This window comes from Leptonotus elevatus, chromosome 4, assembly GCF_054856555.1.
Source record: "Leptonotus elevatus isolate MCC_2025b chromosome 4, RoL_Lele_1.0, whole genome shotgun sequence".
Lineage (NCBI taxonomy): Eukaryota > Metazoa > Chordata > Actinopteri > Syngnathiformes > Syngnathidae > Leptonotus > Leptonotus elevatus.
Window position 1 is genome coordinate 18,721,162 of NC_141242.1, and position 24,690 is coordinate 18,745,851.

The 24,690-nt window shown below is 40.8% G+C and overlaps 1 protein-coding gene across 2 annotated transcripts; it reads left to right on the forward strand.

The window, feature by feature from the left end:
* The first annotated feature begins 1,955 nt into the window (after positions 1 to 1,955).
* On the forward strand, positions 1,956 to 24,043 carry slc41a2a (solute carrier family 41 member 2a). Of its 2 annotated transcripts, none has more exons than XM_086073414.1 (11): positions 1,956 to 2,209; positions 4,668 to 5,062; positions 6,621 to 6,728; positions 8,691 to 8,762; positions 8,869 to 9,013; positions 10,663 to 10,809; positions 12,434 to 12,581; positions 17,579 to 17,658; positions 21,494 to 21,625; positions 21,708 to 21,856; positions 21,951 to 24,043. In XM_086073414.1, the coding sequence occupies exons 2-11, from the start codon at positions 4,706 to 4,708 to the stop codon at positions 22,125 to 22,127; spliced, it is 1,515 nt and encodes a 504-aa protein (XP_085929540.1). In that variant the 5' UTR covers positions 1,956 to 2,209; positions 4,668 to 4,705; the 3' UTR covers positions 22,128 to 24,043. The 2 variants fall into 2 exon arrangements, with proteins under 2 accessions (XP_085929540.1, XP_085929539.1); XM_086073413.1 differs by lacking the exon at positions 1,956 to 2,209 and adding an exon at positions 3,945 to 4,075.
* The last annotated feature ends 647 nt before the right edge of the window (positions 24,044 to 24,690 follow it).

A 24,690-nucleotide genomic window follows, 5' to 3' on the forward strand; every position in this document is an offset into this window, starting at 1 on the left:
ACATTTCTAAAATCTCAAACGAAATACATTAGGCATTTATACGTCATATTAACACAATAAATTAAGGCAGTTTGGCGGTCACGGTTAATGAAACAATTTATGCACATTACTACACCACAATACAATGGGGTATTGACCTTTTGCACGTGACGTCACCGTCCCCATGGGAACGCCCCCTCCGGGACGCTGGACGTCAAAATAAACACTTGCCTGTATTGTAACCATTGAATCTCGTACAGCGTAAAGTCCTTCATCTAATCAATTATCTCATAAAATGGTCACATCTTGATGTGCGGTTGGTTGTACAAATAGACAAGGGAGTAAACCAAATATTGCTTTTTTATCGCATACCTACTAATGAAGACAAAAGACGTCGATGGATAGCAGCAATCAACAGAAAGGACTGGTAGCCTACAAAGTATTCACGGATTTGTAGCGATAATTTTTTGCCAGGTTAGTAGATAAATGTTCATCCATTTTACTAGTAAACGTACACTCTAATAACAGAGGTGTCGAATTACGTGTTTCAAATCACATTAAGGAGCCAGATAGTTAGGATCCACTCTAACTGCACGTACACACATCTTAGTTTTAAAATGTATCTTCTTCAAAACTATTAAGTGTGTCTGACTGTTTAATAATGGAGGATTTCGTCTTTTTGCTTGGAGTTTTTCCACTCTGGAGCCGGCCGGAATCATATTCATGACATGACTGCATAGTGTTAGAAAACAGCCTTTATTTTCTTGCGTGTTGAAATAAAACTCAAAGTTGAGATCTAGTGAAGAGGCTTACTTGCAAGTATTTTATTTAGAAATTTCTAAAGTCATTCACGACCCTTGCTGAATCAGAAGTGGTCGCCAAATGTCCCTCCTTCTGGGCTCATCCCAACTTATACAAAAGCAGTGTTTACAGAAAATACTCTCCCCCTCCTTCATCCTTCCCTTGTGGGAAGAGTGAAATTGAAAAACAGATAATAAATCTTCAGCTCGTATCTTAGTCCACTACAGATGTGGGTAAATAATTGGTCCCGGCACCTCCTGGACCAGATAATTTATGGACAGAACTCTGCGTGAACTTCCAAACATTACTCATTTAGATAACTTAGAAACCTTACTTAGACATCTCTTTCCCAGAGAAGAGAACAATGGACTATAGATTGAATAACATTTGAATTAACTGTTGTCTTATTATTACACAGCTCTAACTAAAATCAAAACGGTTAAAATATAAATTGAAACAGTAAAACAATGTTAATAATGTTAACAATAGCTTGCCACTACTAGTCTTTTTTTTTCCATGCTGGTCAACATAACATCATCACAGCGTTTCAATACAGAACGGAATGTGTCAAAATAAGTCAGTTAGCATGATCAACAAGTTTTACCTTTGCATTACGAAGTATATTGTCCCCGATGCGAGCGTAGCATCTCGTCCCACAGACCGCCAGCGACAAGCGTTTAAATCAGCTCCGGTGTAAGGAGGAGAGTGGGTTAGACACCGGCATTGACTACATAATGATATAGGTCATGCGCTGTGAATTCCGGCAAAGTCACCGATTTGATTAACTTGGTAAAAACAGTAGGTGACAGAAGGTAAGGGCTTTTTTCAAACTAGCGACCTCCAACTTAAGTAAACGCTCTATGAGTCTCGACTAAATGTGCCACTTCAACTGACAGGCGAACTTTTGGTTGAAGTAGTAGATTCCATGGCTCCACGGGCAATAATAACTTTTCATTTGTAAAATAACAGTCGCTAAGTCACTAAGTCGACTTCCATTCAACAATCATTTCCTTCCGCCGTCCGTCATAGGGCAGTCACATGATCACGTGACGTCGGTGCAACTGGTCAATATGCCACGGAGGCGGGACTTCCGACTTCCTGGTTTTCACACATCAACTTTGTTTCAGTTTTCTGCTGCGTCCCAGTTCTTGCGCTTCCGCCTTTGTGTCCCTCGGTTGCGCATTCCCGTCGACGGGTGCGAGTGTGTAGTGTGTCCGTCGTCTCAGTTGTCCGAAGCATTTCAGAGAGTTGAGACGCCCTGCGCGCTCCCGCCCATCCGTTGTTGGGGGGACGAGCGGTGGGAGTGCGAGTGTTGGAGCAAAGCCGGAAACGACGCTGATGTGTGAAACCCGAAAGTCTGAAATCCGTGGCATCTACTCCATACAGCTAAATCCTACCAACACTTAATGGCGTCCTCTTCCCCTTATCAGTAAGTATTGTAGGCCTAGCCTACCTCCTTTCCGACATGGGTCTTTCTCCTTTCTTTTATGTGACAATTGTCAACAGACAATGTAAAACTGATGGTTTCTTGAAAATTAAATAAATACCGAATATATAACTAACTTTATTTTTTATTTTTTATATTCAATCCATTTATTTATTTATTTAACATGACTTTAGTTTGATTGCAAACACAATTTTTTTTTTACTGCATTTGTTAGTACCTTTTCTTTTTTGTTAACACTTTATTTTTTATTAACAATCCGGGATTTTTTTTTGTTTAGACAGACCCCAGTTTGAGTACTCAACTCTTGAGTAGTCATCCATGCTGATACCAAGTACCTATACTACTAGTAATTTTGACACATAACATAAAAATCTACCCCTCGCCCCACCACCACCACCAAAAAAAAACAAAAAACGACATGTCATTTTAAAGAAAGACCTATATATCCAAATATAGAGTTTTTCCATAAAGGGACAGTGTAATTTTTTGCCATATAGTAGTGAACTAATAGAACGCAACGACCTAAGTTCAGAGCATGTGCATTTTGAAGCACACGCACTACAGTGCCTCAGAGAGACCACACTTTGCAAGCCTACCACCAATTACGACGTTCGCTAAGTTTGTCTGCTTTGGGTATCAGTAGCAGAACGATGGCGGCGAAACATGTCAGCCTTCTGTAAGGTGAGGCGCGACCACTGTAATATAATTAGAGGTTACTAGACCTCCGATAATATTTTTAAAAAGTACGTTGATAGGATAGAACATATTTTTTTTGCATATTAGTGAAATAAACAGTTTTTTTTTTAAATGAATGAACATTGAAAATTAAATTTTTTTTTACACACTATCCCATTGAAGGGGAAGTCAACACAAAAATATTTACAATAGTATGTTCTATGCAGCCCCACTAGTCTCAATACTGTATTCTGAGTAGTAGTTACAAAGCCTCACATACACTCATTCATACACCAATGTAAGGCTGCTGCCATGCAGGACCCTGCCAGGTCCACTCGGAGCTAATTAAGGTTCAGTGTCTTGCTCAAGGACACTTCAACATGGTCACAAGGGCTGAGGACCAAACACACAACCTTCGGCTTGGGAGACGACCACCCTACCACCGAGCCATGCTGCCATTGATTAATTGACAAAATAATCGGCAGATTATTCAACGTTAGTTGTAGCCCTAAATTAACGTGGCTTGATTAATTTGATTGATTGACATGATCTTGTGGGGGTTGGCTGGATTTCTAACCACCCCATAAATTACATCCTTGGAGGTAGGTTAATGTTTTGGGGGCAAAAATTGGCAAATTAAAGAGAGAGAGAGAGAGAAAGCGAAATCACCAAAAGATAATGTGTGTTTTATGCCAGTCTCAGATATGTCTAGACCCCCCCTAAATAAGGGAAAAGCACTTTGGTGTCACTCTCTTCCACTAAGGTGCCACAAACTGGCACTGAATTACCACAAACTACCAAGGAGGTGCCAACACTTGCCTCTAAGAAATATCTTTAAGCTGCAATCTAAAGCCTGGGTTACTCTTGAAGGTTGGAATATACATAGTGCCGTATTAGTAACAACAGCTATAATGTCTACTCTAAACAATAATGTAAGTATGAGAGCGCTCCTAACAAATGTCTGTCAAAAATTGTGAGCATGCTCGCTATATGATTTGTTCTGGTCATGGTATGAGTGTGTATTGAGTTGTTGTGAGTGGGGGTGGGACGATGTCATACTTAACTCATTCCGCAGCCTCAGTACATCATTCAGAGGATGATGCTACAGGGTAGGGTCACAGTTAGCCGTGCAGCGTGAGAAGATATTGTCTGTGGAATGACTAAACATTGAAGGTGAGGCCTTTTTTTAAATTAGTTTAAGGTAACTGCTAACTGGTTAGTAGACATTAAGTTGGACATACACACAGTTCATATGTGGATGACAGAGTTAAAACTTTCTCTTCAATCACCGTCTCCAGTACTTGTTCTGTATTTCATACAAATTCCTTTGTGTTGAATTAGTATATGTATGTTTATGTTTTAAGTAGTATTATGAGTGAAAATATGTCATTGCCGTTTTACTAACTTCTATTTAGTAAACTATTTTCCAAATTGTAAGAATGAATCATTTGACTATGACCTCAGTTGTCTCACACTCAGGCATCTCTTAGGAATTTCAAATTAAGTCGCCTATCTCTGTCAGACAAGATAACCTCAGTGCTGAGGATGGGACTTTGGTATGTTGAGTGACAATGCAGGCAATGTCTGCATCAGATGACTCTAAACAACTACTCTATTTTACTACTTTGTAACCAAAACAGAACCAAACTGCCAAACAACCAGAACATTTTCATTTCTACTGCTTTGCAATTTATGGATTTATGTACGTAGCCTTATATGAATTTGTTTATGTTCATGTTGTTATTTTAAAAAAAATTTTTTTTAGGGCTAGTAGGATTCCATTCTGCCAGAACCCAACTTGACATGATGGTTTTCCCAGAATCAAAGGAAGTGCAAACAAGTGGGTCTGAGGAGAAAAGGCCCATCAAGAACCACCGCTTACCACAACACTCTGCAGAACCGAACCATCTTACCCCGAGAATTAATATTTCACCGGCCATTGTCAATTATGAACCACAGGACTACACCGAGACAGACCCACTTTTGCCCAATGAGCAATACAGTGGGTCAAGATTCAGTGGGTCTCAGGATGCAAAGATCCCACGTGGTGCAGAGGTACCCTCCGAGTCAATCTGCTCCTTGGTGCTGCAGATTCTGGTGCCGTTCCTTCTGGCTGGGCTGGGAACCATCTCTGCTGGACTGCTTCTTGATGTGGTTCAGGTGAAGAAATAACTACTAAGTGGAATTGTTCCCAAGTGGTGGGTTATGACCCAAATGTGGATCATGGTTTCATGACCATGGGAACATTGGGGCTCCAGGGTTAAACCAAGTGAGAACTTTAAACTTTAAAGGGGACATATTATTGAAAATGTACTTTTTTTAAATTACCTGATTAGATTGCTAAGGATTTTGGAGTGCCTGCTTCAGTCATTGTGTGTAATTACATCTTGTTTCTAAGCGAGTCATTAATGTCGAAAAATGTCACAAATCATCAAAGTTACATAATACCGCCCACATGCAGAGTTTCATCCATGCTTAGCGGACTAGCCCGCCTGGAGGGTCAACCCAGTGGCGGGCCAATTCTGGCCGGATCGTTGGTTGGAAAGATGCGGATTGTTTTTGGCATCCATTCTAGTTTTAGTCTTAGTTTTTATTTTGCACGAAAATACTTATAAGACTTAATCATATTTTGGTTATATGTGATAGTTTTAGTCATAGGAAACTCCCAAATGTTTTACTGTAGTCTAATTTTAGTCACATATTTTTTTCATAATTATTATTAAAAATAATGTATACTCATTTAAGAATTTTGACCAACTAGTAAAGTAAATTAATTTAAAATAAGTATAAAAACATAGATACAATCGATTATTAACCACATGATAGCACCCTTCCTTTTTTATATTTCTCTCGAGCAATGGCCAAGTATTTGAACTATTGAGTTTTTATTTTTTTTGCTCTAACATACTACATTTCTATCCATGTTTTAGACATTCAACAGCCCAAAATATTTGCATGTTCACAACATAACAATAGCTAACACAAATAAGCTCATGAATTAATGTTACAACAACTACAATAACTTTAGCCTGAAGCTAGCAGCAGTTGTAACAAACTGGCTTACGTGTGTTTTATTATTGTGTGTTAAAAGTGTTTGAGAACTAATTCTCATTTACAAACATGACCTGGACATCATGTGAGTGCTATTATTTCAGACTTCTTGAATGCATCATTTTGTTCGAGGATGTGGGAACTGGAGCGAAAGAGAGAGAGGAGCACGAGCAGCTTTAGTATGTGAAAATTCATTTGGACTTTATCTTCATGGGGGCTGACTTTTCTCCTCAGACTCTCCTTGAGAGCAAGTACAAGTCAAAGCTCCCCCCCCCCCACTTTTGTTAAAAAGAGTATGAAAATCGAGAAAAAAATATTGTACATTTAGAAAAATAATAATAATCTTGAGTTAACTATTGAAGTCATACAGTTAAATACAATACGCGATTTAAAAAAAAAGAAGAGAAAAGATGATAAAAAATTAGGGGCGTCAGGCGAGTAACATTTTTAATCGTAATTAATCGTATGACTTCACTAGTTAAGTTAACTAACGATTAATCTTGTTAACAAAAGTGGAACAACATTTTAAACTAATATAAATAGTTCAAATGAATTTTTGACGTCTATAGCCGTCAATGGTAGTGAATGAGTTAAATATCACCACGACTGCATACAAGGTTTTTACGATTTGAATGAATACTTTTCCATGTTTGCATTTGTATGGCAGAGCTGGGATGTATTCCAAGAAATCACAGAGATCTTCATTTTACTTCCTGCTGTGTTGGGCATGAAAGGAAATCTGGAAATGACTCTTGCCTCTCGACTGTCAACAGCTGTGAGTGTGGAAACACAGGCATGCGCAAACATACGAAGTACGGACTTAGGTATTATGGGGCCTTGTGTACATGTACTTGTGAACACATTATGCAACTGTAAAAGATTTCATTCTGTCGGATTCTTTTCTCCATTCACCTAGATAAAACATTTGTGAGGTCAACATTCACCTAGCTCACAATTTAATTGATCACAATTCTACTGCGTGGTGTCTCCGCAGCTCAAAAATGCTGACATTTCACATTCCAAACCAGGTAGTAGAAGCAACTATTTTATGATCAAGCCGGTATCTTGTGTAACCAGTCGAGCTAGTGACTTTTTGCTGTCCTTACTCCTCTCGAACATGCCTCCTTGTCTTGACTAACAGCCACATGCCGATGAGCAAAAACAGACAGCTCAGTGTTGCTTGGTAGCATTATGTCTTGATCCGTGTCAGGAAGGCATGGAAAACTGATCACAGGGGCAAAGTCGTGTTGGAGCAGAAAAGGGCTAGTGAGCATAGAGTTTATCCACAGAGTTTATTGTATGCACACAAGCCAACAGTTTGCATGTTGTGTAGCCTTCAGTGTCTATTGAAAGAAACGAAAAGAGAGAGAAAATATTACCTCCGTTATATAAATAAAATAAACAAATACTGGACAAAGAAAGCCAAGGGACTTAAATTTAATGATATAATCAAAAATAAGTTTAAACAGCAGTCTCTTCCACAGAATTTTATCTTTACTCCCTTGCATCATGGGGTTTCTGTCCCCTTGTGAAACCTCACACTGGGTTGTAAAGACTGTGACAAAAAAATCCACCTGCACTGCATATACTGTATGCTGTGGGACAAATGAGTTACTGAAGCTAATTCTCACATCTTAGGTTTGTAAGTCAGTGATTCATTACCCATTTCATGTTGACTATTTCTACACTTTTCTTTTGCCTGTTGCTTTCCAACGTGTCAGTGTGTGTTTTTTCTTTTTATTATACTGATAATATACTGTAGGGCTGGGAATCTTTGACTGTCTCACGATTCGATTCAATTCGATTCCGATTTTTGGGTCTGCGATTCGATTCAGAGCTATTTTAGATTAAAAAATATTTGATTGACAATGATTTCTGCTACAATTTATAGATATTCAAAGAATTGTCATGATCTACTCCAGTCTGACTCGCTAATACTAATTAGCGCGCTACTCGTGGCACTTTTATCACTCAAAAGAACGACTATTCATACAAAACGCTTCAGGAATGTATACAGAGAAGCATCTTAACATCCTACACTGCAAAAAAACAAAACAATTTATATTGGAATAACTTGATCATGACTTTTTGCTTCTATGTGGCTACAACTTAACAGTGTATCAGAATGAGCGGAACCACACTGCCCCTAAGTGGCCAAATCGTGTACAACATAAACAGTGCTCCCAATAAAGGCACAAACAAACAAGGGCAAGACAGTATAAAATAATTTAAATTAATTTAATTTAATTTAAAATGTAGGTGAACTAATGAATACACACTCACACGCATGCACACACGCACATGCACATACACTTACTCACCCACATACAAAATAAAAATGAATTTAAAAAAAATATTTTAAAAAAAGAATAAAAGAGAGAGATGATGACATGTCAAATCGGTAAAATTACCGAATGAACAATACTGAGCTCTCCAGAAAAATTAATAAATACTTTTTTTTTTATATATAAAATCGTGTTTGGGACATTTAAAATCGATTCTGAATCATACTAAATGAGAATCGATTTTTTTGGGCACACCCCTACTATACTGTATTAATCTTTTTTAAGTATACTCATTGGTTTTCTATAATTATTTGCATAAATTACATAAACAAACAAAATAAAATGCCATACTGAAACTTTATGATTTGCAATTTGTTATATCACTCCTTTAAAATATAACTATAACTTAATATTTAATGTATTAATATACTGTAAACTTGTTTGTATTACAGGTAAATACAGGACAAATGGAACTTGCAAGTGAAAAATGGATGTTGATCCTTGGAAACCTGGCACTCAAGCAGGTTCAATATGAAAAGCCTGTTAAAATCAATATGTGTCATCCGCTAGCCAGCAGCCATTCTAGTATTTTACCATGGATTCTATTTACTTATGCCACTTATCCTACAGCTACAATCAACTGTTCTGGGCCTTTTAGCCTCCCTGATGGCTATTGTGTTGGGCTGGATTGCTGATGGAAGGATGCCATTTAATCACGTTGTCCTTCTGTGTTCAACCAGCGTTTGTACCACATTTGTGGCTTCATTGTTGCAAGGTAATAGAACATTACAAAATTGTCTTCTGTCATATTGTTGTAGCATTGGTGGGAAGGGGGCTTTCCCCTCAGGGCACAGCGGCGGGTCTGAAGGCCGACGAAAACAAGGACCGCTGCTCACTTGCCAAATCATAAATCAGGTGGATGTACCAGGTCTTTCAATTGGAGTGGGCAAAAACATTCTAAAAATGACAGAGACTGGAGTCCAGGCTTCAGGCTGATCACAGAGGGGGTTTATTAACTAACACGCAATATCCTTCGTTTGCAAAAAAAAAGAATAAAGATCTGAAGTCACAAAGAATAACAGCAGTTTATAAAGCTTTTTCGTAGGCCAACCTCTTTTTCTAATTGGTTGAAGTTTGGAACGCCGTTCTATTCCACCGATTTGATTGTTGTCCTAATGTGTTACGCACACCCCCTTTTTAACATAAAACAATAAGAAAATGTCCTCCCGGGTCATTCCTGTAGCTGTATTAATGCTTAATGTAGGCATCTGATGCACTAGCTTTATATCATATTTAATGCAAGGCATCTGGGGGCAGTAAAGTCCCAAAAACTATAGGGACGAGGCACTTTTTCTGGGTTGATTTCGAACCATACCTACCACGATAGCATCTTTTAAGAGCGCCATTCATGGACCATTCGCAGAAAACCATTTGCGGTTGAAGTCATTTCAAAATGGCTACTAACAGGTTTTTGAGCACCAGAAGACCATCTTTGCAGATGACCATTTACAGACAATGCCATTTCAGGATGGCTATTCAACACACACTCGCACGATTTTAGAGCACCCACAGGGGCCTTCCCTAAAGCTCGTATCTCACTGAGCGGCACAGGCTTGGGAGGGTCAGCACACGTAACAAGTGGGACCCAGCCGAATTAATTGGGACCCAGCTGGGTCCATTCAGCAGTCCATATCTAACCCACCTGGGCTCCACATGGGTGTGTTGGGCAACAAACGGCGAAGGTGGCAAAATGTTGCTGGGTGGCAGACTTCCTTTAATTGGCTCGAAGGGGGAGGGGTTTCCCCCACAGGTTTCAGAATGCTGTGCAGCTTTTTTTTCCCGAGGTTGGAATAGTGATCTTGCGTTATAAAATTTGTGTGAAATGTCCCATTTACGGTCCAAATAATACATATTAATTTGAAGTAAAAAATTTTTTTTTTTTGCGTGCATTTTCCCCCCTAAATTTTTTTTAAATTTAATTGTAAAGAAATATAGACCAGGTAATAAGTTCCATTGCCTATGCTGTTACTGTGCAAAATATTATTTTTCAAATATTTTTGGAGTGGAACCCAGCCAGAGCCCACTTATTTCCCATTTTTAGTTGCCCATCTACTCCGCACCTACTGCCCAAGTGGGGTCTAACAACGAAGCCCATGCCTTGCTAAAGCCCAACTAGTCCAACTGTACGTGTTTGCTGGGAATATGCCTGGTGCTTCAGCCTATTACTTTTTCAGTTAATTGAGTATTAATGGTTCAGATAATGGATGGATGGATGATTTATTTGAAAGGATGTTTGTGTTTTCGTTTCTGTGTTATGTATGGAGCTGAAATAAACAAACAAACAAATAAATAAATAAATCATTCATTCATTCAAAGCATTTCCGTAAAATTAAATACTGGTCCATACACTTGGACTCTTTCTAGGTATTATAATGGTGGGAGTGATCATCGGCTCAAAGCGGACTGGGATCAACCCTGACAATGTGGCCACACCCATGGCAGCCAGTTTTGGAGACCTCATCACTCTGGCCTTACTAGCTTACATCAGTCAGTGGTTCTACTCCTTCATAGGTAAGTAGAATTAAGTGTATAACCACAGTGGTATCCCTATAGGAAACACCCCAAAAGTCATGAACAACAAATATATATCAGGGGTGGAACGGTTCACAAAATCTATGGTTCGGTTTAGTGTTGTGCTGACGGTTTTCGGTTCAATTCGGTATGCAGTAAATTAAAATTTCTTCTTCTTATTCTTATTATTATTATTAAAACACTGGCTCAAACACAGATCTTAGAATTACTCTCAGATCAAATTATCATTATGCTATTATTATTCTAAGATTCAATTATTAAGTAAATCTCATTTGATGAACGCAAGACAGAGATGTGTCATAAGTCATATCTAATGGGGTAGATGCCACGGACTTCCGACTTCCGAGTTTCACACGTCAGCGTCGTTTACGGCCACTGATGGCCGCGGTCCAACACTCGCACCCCTTCCCCTGCTCCCCCCCAACCGCGGATGAGTGGGAGCACGCAGGGCGTCTCAACTCTCTGAAATGCTTCGGACAACTTAGACAGACATACTACACACTCGCACCCGTCGACGGGAACGCGCAACCGAGGGGCACAAAGGTGGAAGCGCAAGAACTGGGACGCGACCCACACGTCCCAAACAGGAAACGGAAACAAAGCTGATGTGTGAAAAACAGGAAGTCGGAAGTCCCGCCTCCTCCGTGGCATATACCCCATATGGATAGAGTAATATGTCATGTATGGGGGGAATTATATTACGCATCTTATAAAGAGGCAAAAAGACACTTGGCCAACAGAGTATCCTCAAAATATATTTATTAATCTTAAAACATGAGCCATATGCAACATATGAGCTTGAGATGAGGTGAGGATGGAAGGAGAATATCCCATTTATAATATCCCATGGACAGTCTCAAAACAGATTGTCTAACAAGCAAATGAGCCCCAACAAACACACGTGGTAACAGACCCACACAATCTAAGCTGTAATTAAAGAATATTAAATGAAAGTCTGCTTTCTGAAAGCAGTTGACCCTCTAACTACCAAATTAAAAACTAAATATATTACCTGGAGGGCATGAAGAAAAATTATGTATAATTACGTTTATTTAGTTCCTGTCAATGCAAAATAAATGTTTTACACAATCAATCAAATCAATAACTTTATCCTGTTTTTGAATGGAAATTATTACTTTCAATGAACAACTGCGTGTACAATTTTTTTTACAGTGTAGACTGCACTTTGCATCAACACTGACGGCTCAGAGCAGGACATGTTGATGTCCATGAGTGTAGGTGTCACACTGGCCTTACACAATAGTTCTGATTTAACTTTGAATTTAACTAGGCCTTATTCATTTCATGTAGTCATTTACCAGATTTACACATGTACAGTATCTGTTTCTGCTACTGTCTTTACTGTAGGTGTGGGCGATTAACACTACTCAAATTGCATGAACATGTGCTCTTTCTCAGATGTGGTCACCTTGTTCAATTATGCAACTATTATGACTACTGTAATAATAACATGAAATTCAAAGAATTAAACTGTAAAAACATTTTTTTACACTATTTTAATAAACGGTCCCCCCCTTCTCCTCACTAAGGTTACAGGACATGTGTGAAGTAAATTCTAACTTACAACACTTTCTCTTGACAGAGCTGTATTCGTATGTGTTGTACCTCTTGGATCTGTTTTTGTTGTGCCTGATACCTCTGTGGATTGTGATCTCCTCCAAACACCCTGCTAGTCAAATCCTCCTCCGCACTGGGTGGGAACCAATTGTAACAGCAATGGTCATCAGCAGGTATTTACATTGGTTTGATTCAACTTGCATGGATTCCGTGATAGTGTGAACAAATGACACTTTCACAAATACAACAATGGAAAATAAAAGTAAAAACAAAAACAATTTCTGTACATGGCCTAAGCAATGGCACAGCTTGCCCCCTGCCTCAGAACAATGATGTTATTTTATTTTTTATTTTTTTAAAGAAGCGCTCTAAGGCTCTGTTGCATGAGAACTCTCCGATAGGTGACCCGCTGATACTCAGCATCATACATGCGGCAAGGTGGTTGCTCTTGTTGGAAAACAATCTTTGTCTTCCGCGTGTTCGTTTTGTTCCGGGTAGTGAGAATGTTGATTTTCTGAATACAGACTGGAGATCGGTGAACAGTTCCTTCACAAGCGGGTTTACAGAAGCACAGCTGTTCCTCGCAAGTGTGTCGTTACAGCAGACTCCCAATATTCTTATACTATCTTGAAGGGCGGTACCACAGTTTCCAGCAAACAGTTCAACCAAAGTTGACGGACGTACAGAGATAAATTCAAGGACACTATTCAGACACAAAACAAAAGCCCATTTGAGGTACTATCTTGAAAAAGTATTACAACTCCTCCCTTTTCCCTCAGCCTCCAGCCCCCCTTTCTCCCCCCAACCAAGACAGACACCCCCAGCATTCAATCATAAGATAAATGGCCCTCCGATGTGAAAATAGAGGAGGTTTCAGACCGGACATTCCTTAGTATAAGTTAAGACTTCAGCTACAGACAAATGGCCCATTGATGGGAAAATAGAGGAGGTTATGCAGTTTTTGACTGCACCTGGCAGAAATTGAGATAACACTCATGGCGAGGATATATCCGCAAAACAAAGCTCTACTGAGGAAATTAAAACAGTTATGACTAAATCTAAAACAGTTATAACTAAATCTAAACAGTTATAACTAAATCTGGGCAGAAGACCCTCAACACTCTGAGTCTACAGCCTATTCCTTAAGTCAGTCTTGACCTAAAAAATAAAAATGAGATTGTTTCTCTTAATTTACTACACCCTAATTTTAAAATAGTTTTTAGTAGTTTGAGTCTACTGATTGAATGCTATACCCTATTCATTGTTGAAAGAAAAAAAATCTCAACCCATTTAGGGTCCCTGCTGGGTTCTCTCCTATATTCTTATCTGTTACTCCTGCAACATTTTGCACTGCTCCTTCATTTTTGTCCCACTGCTCCCTGTCTAATGTCATTTGCCTTATATGATTGCATAAAACATGAGCGTGAGTTAAACAAGAGAGAATATGGTTGTTGTTTTTTAATCTCTCATAATTTGAGTGACTAAATGGTAAATGGTACCTGATCAGCATCATCTAGATCATTCTTTCTCTTCTTTGGGAAATATTTCAATAAGCTCTGAAAAATCCAGTCAGCAGTTACATAATGACATGTAGCCATTAATGTTAGCCTAATACTATCAATTACTTTATTTTTTACTCACATTAGCAACACCGAGTTGTCACCTGGCCAAATGAATTTAAACCACCGCCGATAAACCTGCGTTACGTTGAGCTGGTCATTATGAGACGCGCTCCGTCAAGTGTCCGCATGTTGTTTTGTGAGTGACAAATATGCATCATTTGGATAAAAATGTCGATTGAGATTTCTCAAACAATAATCTCCTTGAGGTTTCTATTTAAATTTTTCCAGCAGCAAAAAAGTTAAAATTGTAACAAGTGCATCTGAGCAGTGTTTGTAGCAGACTTTAGCGAGTGTCAGCTCCCACGAAAACTGTTCACCTGCCTCAGTATAGCAGCCAAACAAGGTTGAAATACACCATTATTGTGACTGTCACCCTGCAGCACAAAATTTAACAGAAGACGCATGTCCTAATAACATCCGACTTACCTTAGTTGATAGTTGAAATGAATTAATTTAATTATAACTGTTTGATTTATAATATTACTATGTAGAAGTGGACAAAATTGCTTTGATTTACTCAGTATAGTTTTGTGTGAGAATTTAAATGTGGTTAGAGGGGCTTTCTCTTCACAGTACTGAGAGCAGAGCGAATGTGTTAATTAGATCCCTTTGTTCTACTAGGGGCCAGCAGGTCTGCTCTGAAAAACAACTCAATTCTTATCTGATCTCTGCATAACATCATTGTGAAAGGGGGAAGGGACATCTAGGTCGGCTCTGAAAACAACATCTTGGAGAGGAGGGGGAAGTTTGGTGACGTGTATTGATGTATCATGTGACTGTCTGGGAAGGAGAAGAACGGCTGAGGATTGGACGAAGAAGACGGGGAGGGGTTTGAAAAGTCAGGGGAGGATATTAGTGACTTGCTCGGGGGAGGAACGTCACACATGCGGGAGAAAAATGGCGGCGTTTGGCCGAACTCATGTGTCCATAAGCTTATGTGAAAATAAATCCTGATTTCACCGATCTCATTGTCTGAGTTTGATAATCAACATTATGAACACGGGAAAACAAAGATTCGTTTTCTAACATAGTGAATGTCTTCTTTGGTCCGGACAGGTTTGTAATCCAAACAGAGATTTAAAACGAACGTTAAAGCAGCAATTGGCTCGCGCCTGGAAAACCGTTTTGCTACATCCATCCATCCATCCATTTTCTGTACCGCTTGTCCTGACAAGGGTCGCGGGGTTGCTGGAGCCTATCCCAGCTGGCTTCGGGCAGTAGGCGGGGTACTCCCTGTACTGGTTGCCAGCCAATCGCAGGGCACACAGAGACGAACAACCATACTCACAATCACACCTATGGACAATTTGGAGTGTCCAATTCACCTGCCATGCATGTTTTTGGAATGTGGGAGGAAACCGGAGTACCCGGAGAAAACCCACGTTTTGCTACATTCACACCAAAACCGAAACGGCCATCTGGAACGCTTCCTTCGCTAGCGTTTCACCGCGTAGAGTTTTTGGGAATGATTACCGCTCATTCATGCATTCACGCACACCGGAGAGGAGAAGGCGTGTGCCTCGGTGAACAACGACTGTGGAGCACTTTAGCGAGTCAACAAGAAAAGAGCACCACACTTCTTTCCTGGGACTATACAGCTGGGGCACTATTTTCTCCAGCAGCGAGAGCTTTTTGAGGTACGTGATAGCACTTCCGCTTTTTTAGTGGCAATCGGGCGGCCGGCAGTTGCGCTAAATAACTTTGGCATGTATGATAAACACTGCTGCTACCTCGGTCGAGTTCAACAGCAAGTAAATACACTTACCAGTGTTAGAAAATGATCTATGTTTTCTGCGTGTTCGTAAAATTGTTTTCAGAATCAGAGTTGAGATCATGTGAACAGTTTTTCCTTCGAAGGTTTTATCATCAGACATTTCTGAGACACAGCCGAGCTCACTCAATCAGTGATTTCTCTCAGTGTGTGTCTTTACAGCAAACTCACAGCATTCTTATACAATATTGAAAAAGTAGTACAAGCCTCCTACAGGATGCAGCTCCCCCCTCCCTTAACCCCCCAGTCCTGTGAATCATGGACGGGAGACGGAGAAAGCAAATAAGACTTTGACAGCACTTAAACATACACATCCTCAGGTATACACAGGAAACCTCCCAACACATTCCTTTTCCCAGATAAGTAGAAGGACGAATCTTCACTCATCAATCTTTACTGAGTTAACACAGTTATGACTAAATCTAAACAGTTATAATTAAATTGAAACAGAAGATTGTTTTCACCAGTTACCAGCACTTGTATGCTACTTCCTTGCTCACCATTGTTGTTGCGCTCAGGGTGACAACAGACAGGACGCTGTGTATGACGTAGCCGGTACTTGAAGCCGATTGGCTACCGTGAGACGAAATGCGAAAAAAGTTACAATTGTTCAACTTTGGCGAACATGCGATTGTGCGGATTTTTAGCACGAATGTGCGGATTTCGCTGCGCCGCACCGCGTCCCAGCGCTCCAAACGCGTCCTCTGCGCCGCCCCACGCATTTTTGTTCCGGTCCGCGCAAAGTACATTGACTACAATGCAAAACGCCTCCCCCCGGTTTTGGTGTGAATGCAGCATTTGGCTCAGCGCACGAAGGGGCATTTTTATTTTTCTGCTGGCTCTTTTTTTCCCATTGGCTCGAAAGAGCGGCGGCTCGGATTTATGCTGCATTCACACCAAAACCGGGAGGAGGCGTTTTGGCAGAGCGTTTGCATTGTAGTCAGTGTACTTCGCGCGGACCAGAACAAAAGTGCATGGGGCGACGCGTTTGGAGCGCTGGGACACTCGCATGTTCGTTAAAGTTGAAAAATTTGAACTTTTTTCGCATTTCGCCTCACGGTAGCCAATCGGCTTCAAGTACCGGCTACGTCACACACAGCGTCCTGTCTGTTGTCACCCCGAGCGCAACAACACGGCCAACCGGGACCGAATGGTAAGCATACAAGTGCTGGTAATAAAAAAGCGGAAGTGCTATCACGTACCTCAAAAAGCTCTCGCTGCTGGAGAAAATAGTGCCCCAGCTGTATAGTCCCAGGAAAGATGTAGAAGTAGTCGGCGGTGCTCTCTTTTTGTTGACTCGCTAAAGTGCTCTACAGTCGTTGTTCACCGAGGGACACGCCTCCTCCTCTCCGGTGTGCGTGAAGGCATGAATGAGCAAAAATCGTTCCAAAAAACTCTACGCAGTGAAACGCTAGCGAAGGAAGGGTTCCAGATGGCCGTTTCGGTTTTGGTGTGAATGTAGCAAAGCGGTTTTCCAGGCGCGAGCCAATTACTGCTTTAACGTTCGTTTTAAATCTCTGTTTGGATTACAAACCTGTCCAGACCGAAGAAGACATTATTAGCGAAGGAAGCGTTTCAGATCACCGTTTCGGTTTTGGTGTGAATGTAGCATTAGGAGCGGCGGAGTGAATTAAACGGAATCACTGCAAATAGATGTCCCCACTAGAAATGTAAACCCAACATGTGTGTGTGTGAGTGAGTGAGTTAAAAGTATTTATTATCTGCTATCTGAAACTCGGTTCTCTGGTTTATGTCTTTTTTAAATTTTATTTTTTAGTATGGGTGGCCTTATCCTGGATAAGACCATGTCAGATCCAAACTTGGCTGGAATCATACTTTATGCCCCAGTTATCAATGGTGAGTAGAGTTTGAGAATTTTCCGCTAATGTCAAAATTTGGTTGATGAGCTGAGATGGAGATTGATGGACAGATAAGGAGTTTGATTAACAGCTGTGAATCAACAGTGATAAATAGATAATGCCAGTTGTGGTCCCATTTCCTGTCGATAAATAAAATTTAACAACAGTTGTACCCTTTGATCTGGATGAAGTCACTTTTGGTCTTGCGACCCCATATGTCAAAACTGATTGAATGATTGCTGTCAATCAAAATAGAGGGTTGAGATCACTTCTGGGCACGGCTTCCATGCCCTTTGAAGGACTTCCGGCCCCACGCCCCTGCAGTTGAGCACTACCCTCTAGGGCAGTGGTGGACAAACTTGGTCCTGCAGGTTTTGGAGGTTTCCCTGCTGCAACGCAGCTGATTCCAATCAACAGGATCGTTACCAACAGGGATGTGATTTTTCCGCTAATTCGCGGAATTCCGCTTTTTTAATCTCCAAAAATAAAATGTTAAAATTTTTTAAGTGGTAAAAAATCCGATTTCGTCTTTCGACAGCATTCCATTTTAGTGTTTCCGTAACTGAAATGAAACGGATCTTGCGATTGGCTGAAGTCTCCGTGTTGACCAATAAACGCGCTTGTTATAAAGGCATAGGAGTATGCCATTGTTCATTTCTCAGACGTTTTTGCCGGGTGTTTAAAGAAAGATGTCCGTGATCGAACGCAAAGATGCTCCGCGAGTTAAGGAAATTGACAAGATCGTAAAAAACAAGTTTCGATGGGACTGGTTAGAGAAGGATATATCTACAAATGTTGGAAAGAAGACTGTGACGAATTTGTTCAGTGACTTTATTCGGAAGATCGATCGTGCCGGGAAAGCGCTTTGCATTTGGTGCCATGATACCATTGACTATGGTGGGAGAGGTTTCAAAGCTCTTGAAAGTCACGCAAAGAGCAAAAAACACGTGAAAGAACTCCAGTCAAGAACAACAAATTATTCCATCGCTGGAAGTTTCGGTGCCCAAACGAAAACTCCAAAACTTTACGGCCTCCATCCCTTATTGACATCACAATTGGAAGCGGTAATAGAGAGACGTGATCCACCCCAACAACCTGTACCAGTTGCTGATACAGTCGTGAATTTTGAGGTCGGTGGTAAACTTTTCAAATTAATCGAAATCAAATTTTCGAAAATATTATAACGTAATAAAAATGGCCATAAATATTTAACATGGTTAATCATTGACACAAACTCAAATGAATGCTGCATGTTTGCACTTTTCAGGTTTCAATATGTTGACTGTCTTGATGTATGCAGTTACAGAGATGATCTTAGTCATGCATTCGACGAATGCATGATTGTGTTTTTACCAGAGCTTGCTGCATGAGGTATTTTATGTTTTTGTTATGCATTATGTATTAAATTAAGAATGATTGATTAAATGATTTATTGCATGGTAAATATATATGATGATATTCTCAGTGATAGTTTTTAAAAGCAAAGGCAGTCCAATGTTTTTGAATGTGACTGATTTTGAGTTGACTAAAACTGCAATTTTATATGGGATAGTTCAATATACATTGAAAATTTATGCTGTTGTTTTGTCTATTTCTTTGTCATTTGAGTGCATTGAAAGTACTTAAAAACACGGAAAACCCATGAGCTCTGGACCGAGCTGAGTGCCCGCGGCCCCCAGACCCCCGGCTAAATTTTCAGATAATTTCACTTTGGTCAAATCACATCCCTGTTACCAAGCTTATGCAAAGTTTGCTGATGAACTGATCATATATCAGCTGTGTTGGAGAAGAGAAACATCTAAAACCTGCAGGACTGTGTGCCCACCCCTGCTCTAGGGGATGTTTTTGTTACAGTTTAGTTTTAAAAAGAGTAAAAAAATGATGGCACAAACTTCAGTAAAACCTCATTAGATTTGTACTGACTAGATTTGTGTGTGTGTGTGTGTGTGTGTATATATATATATATATATATATATATATATACATACATACATACAGTGGAACCTTGGAGTTTGAACGTCTCGGAACTCATACAATTCGGACTTCAACCCAAAAAATCAGAGTAAAAAATGCCTCGTAGTTTGAACTCATTTTCGGAGTTCGAGCAAAGCAAGCTAAGATGAACGTACCTTGAAAGCGGGTAGCCGAGTGAAGCCGAGCAATGCCGAATGCTCACGTTGCGGTAGACGATGCACCGCTCATTTCCAGTCAGGTGCTCCATACTCTACTTTTGATTTTTCATGACAATTTTCTTTGCCATAGGCCCAAAGAAAGACAACAGTGCCAGTAAAATACACAAACTCAGCACTGAACTAAAGCTAGCATTAACATAGCATTTATCATTCACTGATGCCATTACACCACAACAGGTAAGGTAAGGTATTTTTTTATTGTTTAAATACTGTACTGTACTGTAAATGTAAAAAACATAAATATAAATTAAAATAGAAATGTTCTGTTTTTGTGCTTGGGAACGGATGAATTGCATTTACATTATTTCCTATGGGAATTTTTTTTCCGGAGGTTGAACAATTCGGACTTCGAACACTTCGCAGGAACAAATAATCTTCAAACTCCGAGGTACCACTGTGTGTGTGTGGTGTGCGTGTGTGTGTGTGTGTGTGTATATATATATATATATATATGTATATATATATATATGTGTGTATTAGTGCTCTTAAGTGATTTTTAGCTAATTAATCGCACAATTTTCTGTAATTAATCGCGATTAATCACATTTTTGTGCTTCTGCTTATACTTTTTTCTACAAAGCTTGTAACAGATATTTACTTGAGTAAAATCTTGTAAATAATGTAAAATCACCAAATAGAAAGTATATTTAGATTAAATGAATGTTGTAATAGCCATCCATTCATTTTCTTAACCACTTATTCCTCACAAGGGTCACAAGAAAATGCTGTAAATTTTTACTGTAGATATTACAACAATTTGCTACAGTGCATGGTGGCCCTTAAAGTGTTAATCAACCAGACTTCGTGTTCCTCAGGGGGTTAAAATAGTGATCAGGAAAAAGGCCCCATGGGGTCTTCTCCCCTGTCGAGCTTGAACTGGAGGCAATTTCATTGAGTTGTTGTGATTCACCCCCTGGGTTGAACTTTGGTCCCGTGTCTGCGGCAGTAATTTACAATCTATTGCGAGGTTCTGGTACCAGTTCCTTGTAGTGAAAGTGGGGGTGTTATTGTGCGTTAGAGCATACTTCCTGGTTGTTTTGAAGATAAAAAGAAAGGTGTCTGCTTGGTCATGCGTGGGAATGCCAATGTCATATTATATAATCATCTCATCTCATTCGAATTGCTGTCTGACAATGTGGTCCAGATTACAGAGAAGACAGTAACAATATATAAGCCTGTTTAGACTCTGTACTAAATTAGAAGTACAGATACTTGTTTGGGGGAAAAAGTCATAGAAGAAGGAGTAGAACAGTTAAATCATCTAACCAGTCTCATTACTGAGTAATAAAAATACTAAAAACAAACAAATAAATAAATAAAGGAAATTTTTAAACCGTTACACACTTATCAATAAGGATTTCATCTAAAGCGAGACCGGGCTGACACTAAAACCAGGGCGGTGAGAACCAAAAACGAATCCTTCTTGCAGCCGGCTTGGAGAGTTCCCATCAACTCCTTAGTTTTAACCCATTGAATGGAAAGTTGGCAGGGTAAGCGAGATCTGAGGAATTCAGACCTGTTAATGACATTTGAAAATTAAAAATTAGAAATTCAAGCACCAAGTCAACCTCTCTTTATTCAATGACATAAAGGTTGTGCTGGCGACGCCCTTACTTTTTTTTTAATCCCTATTCTCACCAGGCATTGGCGGCAACCTTGTCTCCATACAAGCGAGCCGCATTTCCACAAATTTGCATTTGAATTTTCCACACGGGGAGGTTCCTGAAGATCGTAAAAGGTGCCATCAGCCCTGCAGCATCTTCTTTGGTTCAGGTGAAATGTCAAAAGAGTCGTACCATTTGTAAATGGGTGGCGGGGGAAAGCTGTATAATGATTGTCTGATTATTATTATCAGGACCAAATCACACATCTGCAAAGGTGCTACTTCTTATTGTCATTCCTGGCCAGCTGATTTTCTTATACATTATTCACCTGATAAAAGGGGCCCACACCATGCCTAGTGCGCTTTTCACTGTTACATTCTTGACTGCTTCCTTGATTCAGGTAAGTTAGATGTATGCTCATGCTTTGTTTGCACACATTGTCAGTTTAAAAAACCAACTAAACTAAACATTTCTTCAATGTTTCTGCCCCACAGGTTTTTTCCTTGTTGTGCATAGCTGACTGTATTGTCCACTGTCTGTGGAAGAGGGGTAAAGACCCCGACAGTTACTCTATACCCTATCTCACAGCTCTTGGTGATCTTTTGGGGACGGCTCTTCTCTCCCTTGCTTTCCTATTGCTTTGGTGCAGTGGAGACACTGGTGGAGAATAACTTCAAAATAAGAGTGTGATACTGAAAAGTCTGTGTGTTTGTGTGTGTTTCTGGGCAGTAGTGGGAGAGAATTTTTGTTTCTGTCTACTATGCCTGTTATCTCCTCAAGATAAGATGCTATCTTGCAAGCCTCTAGGAACAAACGACACCAAAGAGCTGCTTTCATTACTATTTTCCTATTTTATTTTAAGAATGTGCCAAGCGAAACAAAAATGTATATAGTTGTAAGGAGTGTTGTGTCATTTCATCCGTAAAGATATGTAGATATCAAGCCATGGAAATCAGATGACCAGTACACAGCGCTAAGGATCGTTACATACTTAGAACCCAAACACTGCATAAAAGATAATCATATTATCCCTGCGAGGTAATTAACGATAACATATACATGAGTTTATAAGGTGAAAAAAAATACGATCCTTACAGTAGATTGCTACGCCCTAGTGTCAGATCTCGCTTACGTCGTCGACTCTCCGTTCAATGGGGTAAAGCTCCCCTTTATCTCCATCCGCTGTAACACAGCCAAAGTTGAGGAGTTGACGGGAGCGCTTCAAGTCGGCTGCGAGAAGGATTCGTTTAGGTTCTCACCGCGTCAGCCGGTCTTGCTTCAGATAAACCTTTATTGAGTAACCAATTCAAAATAAAGATCAAATCTAAACACGCTCTTTTTACAGCGGCTCCTCTTCTAATGATCGGTTGCACTTGTTAAGACCTAAATAAGTTTAGCTGGTTTTATTAAACCCGCCCGGGCTTGTTTTCCTAATCTAAAATAAGACGAAGTAACTATAAAGGTTCATGGTAAGGTATAGTTTTTCTTTCGTTAAAAGACCTAAGTGGTTGTTAGAAGTATGACTGAAATAGAACTTAACGTTAGAAAAAGGTTAAAAGTAATAAGCCGATTTGGGATACTTTGCTTGCTCTTACTGTTTACTTAATTTACCTATAAATAATAGTAAAAGAAGTATTGATACCTCAGCGTATCTGTTACTACACTAATCCACAAAATAATTGTAATAATCATGTTTGAGTTAAATTTAAGAAATAAGTAACACTTTACTTATTAGTTAAAATATCTAAAATGTAAATAAAATCTTATCTTCTGAGAACTCGGATGATATAGAGTTATATCTATCAAAACCAAATAAACTCCAACTGACACTAAGAAAGATATTACGTTACGCAAGTAATTCTTTTTTTTTCTTTTTTTTTCTAAAAGAGCTCAGTATTGTTCATTCGGTAACGTCATCATCATTGCTCTTTTTTTTTTTTGTATGTGGGTGAGTATGTGTATCTGTATGTGCGTGTGTGCATGCGTGCGTGTGTGTATTCGTTAGTTCACCAAAAACCTATTTGAAAAAAATCCCATACCGTTCACCTAAACCGAACACCGCCGTCAGGAGACCCGAGGAAGGACCAAAGAAAACAAAGGAAGGTGAAATCCAGCACCGACCAGACACCACCCACCGGGCCACCAACCAGAGTTCTTCACCAACCCCAGAAACATCTAAATTCCAACAAATCCAAAAAATCAGGGAGACCTCAAGAGACCAAAGGAGAGACTGAGGAAAGGAAGGAAGGACAAACGAAGCAGAGTGAGATCCACAGACACCAGCCTCCACCGATTCAATGACCTGAGGAAGAAGCAGATTGCGTCTGAGTTTCGATAGATGCTGGTGTGGTGGATCTGGCATGCATGAAAATCTCCACCGAAGAGGGGAGCCGTCGACCCCTGCCAGGACAGAGCAAGCGCAACACCTCAGGGCCCCCCAGGCCGCGGCAGCGCCAAAGGACGACCCCCGGGCCCCGCCAAGACCACCGGCTGGAGAGCAAACCCAGGAGCAGGAGCGGCCCCACCCCAACCCAACGCAGCAGGATGGGGCACTGCAGGCCCGCCAGGCACCCCACCGGTCCACAGCCCCCGCTCCCCCCACGATCCCCCCGCCCCCATCCACCCCAACCCAGCCCCAGCCGCCCCCAGTCCCCCAAGCCCCCAGACACCCCCACCAACAACCCCCCCGACCCCACCCCGACCAACCGGCAGCCCCCCGGCCCCCGACCCCCAGCCCCCGGGGACCCCCCACACCCAGGCATCGGTGCCGAAGAGGGGTCGGACAGCGGAGCGGAGAGGGCACCCACGCCCACCCCACCCCCCACCGTGTGGAGGGACGGAACACCAGGGGCAGAAGGGGAGATGGGGGCACCGGAGGACAGCCGGCACCCCCGAACCCCAGGCCCAGCGGGGAAAGGCCCTGGTCGTCACTCCAGCGTTCTTAGTGAAAGCTAACCCCTGTTACTGAGTCCTCTACCACTAAACCTTGAATGTGACCCCACCCAGTGTATATACAAGTGTGTGTGTGTGGTGCATTAAAATTGGGAGCAGGTGAACCGGAGCAGAGGGAAATGATATCCCCACGCTCCGATCCACCCGCCTCCCAGGTATGTCAGTGAGTGTATGTGGTGCATTAAAAAAATAAATGGGGGGCACGGCGGGGACACGGGCAGGGGACCGCAGCACTGCTCTATACTGCGGTCCCCAACCGATGGCACCCCGCCCCGACACCCC

Bases quoted from the DNA above. Each gene is read 5' to 3' on its own strand.
- slc41a2a (XM_086073414.1), top strand. From the start codon at position 4,706: ATGATGGTTTTCCCAGAATCAAAGGAAGTGCAAACAAGTGGGTCTGAG. The intron at 6,729-8,690 runs GTGAGTGTGGAA...TTTGTATTACAG, and splicing joins CCTCTCGACTGTCAACAGCT to GTAAATACAGGACAAATGGA. The intron at 9,014-10,662 runs GTAATAGAACAT...GACTCTTTCTAG, and splicing joins TGTGGCTTCATTGTTGCAAG to GTATTATAATGGTGGGAGTG.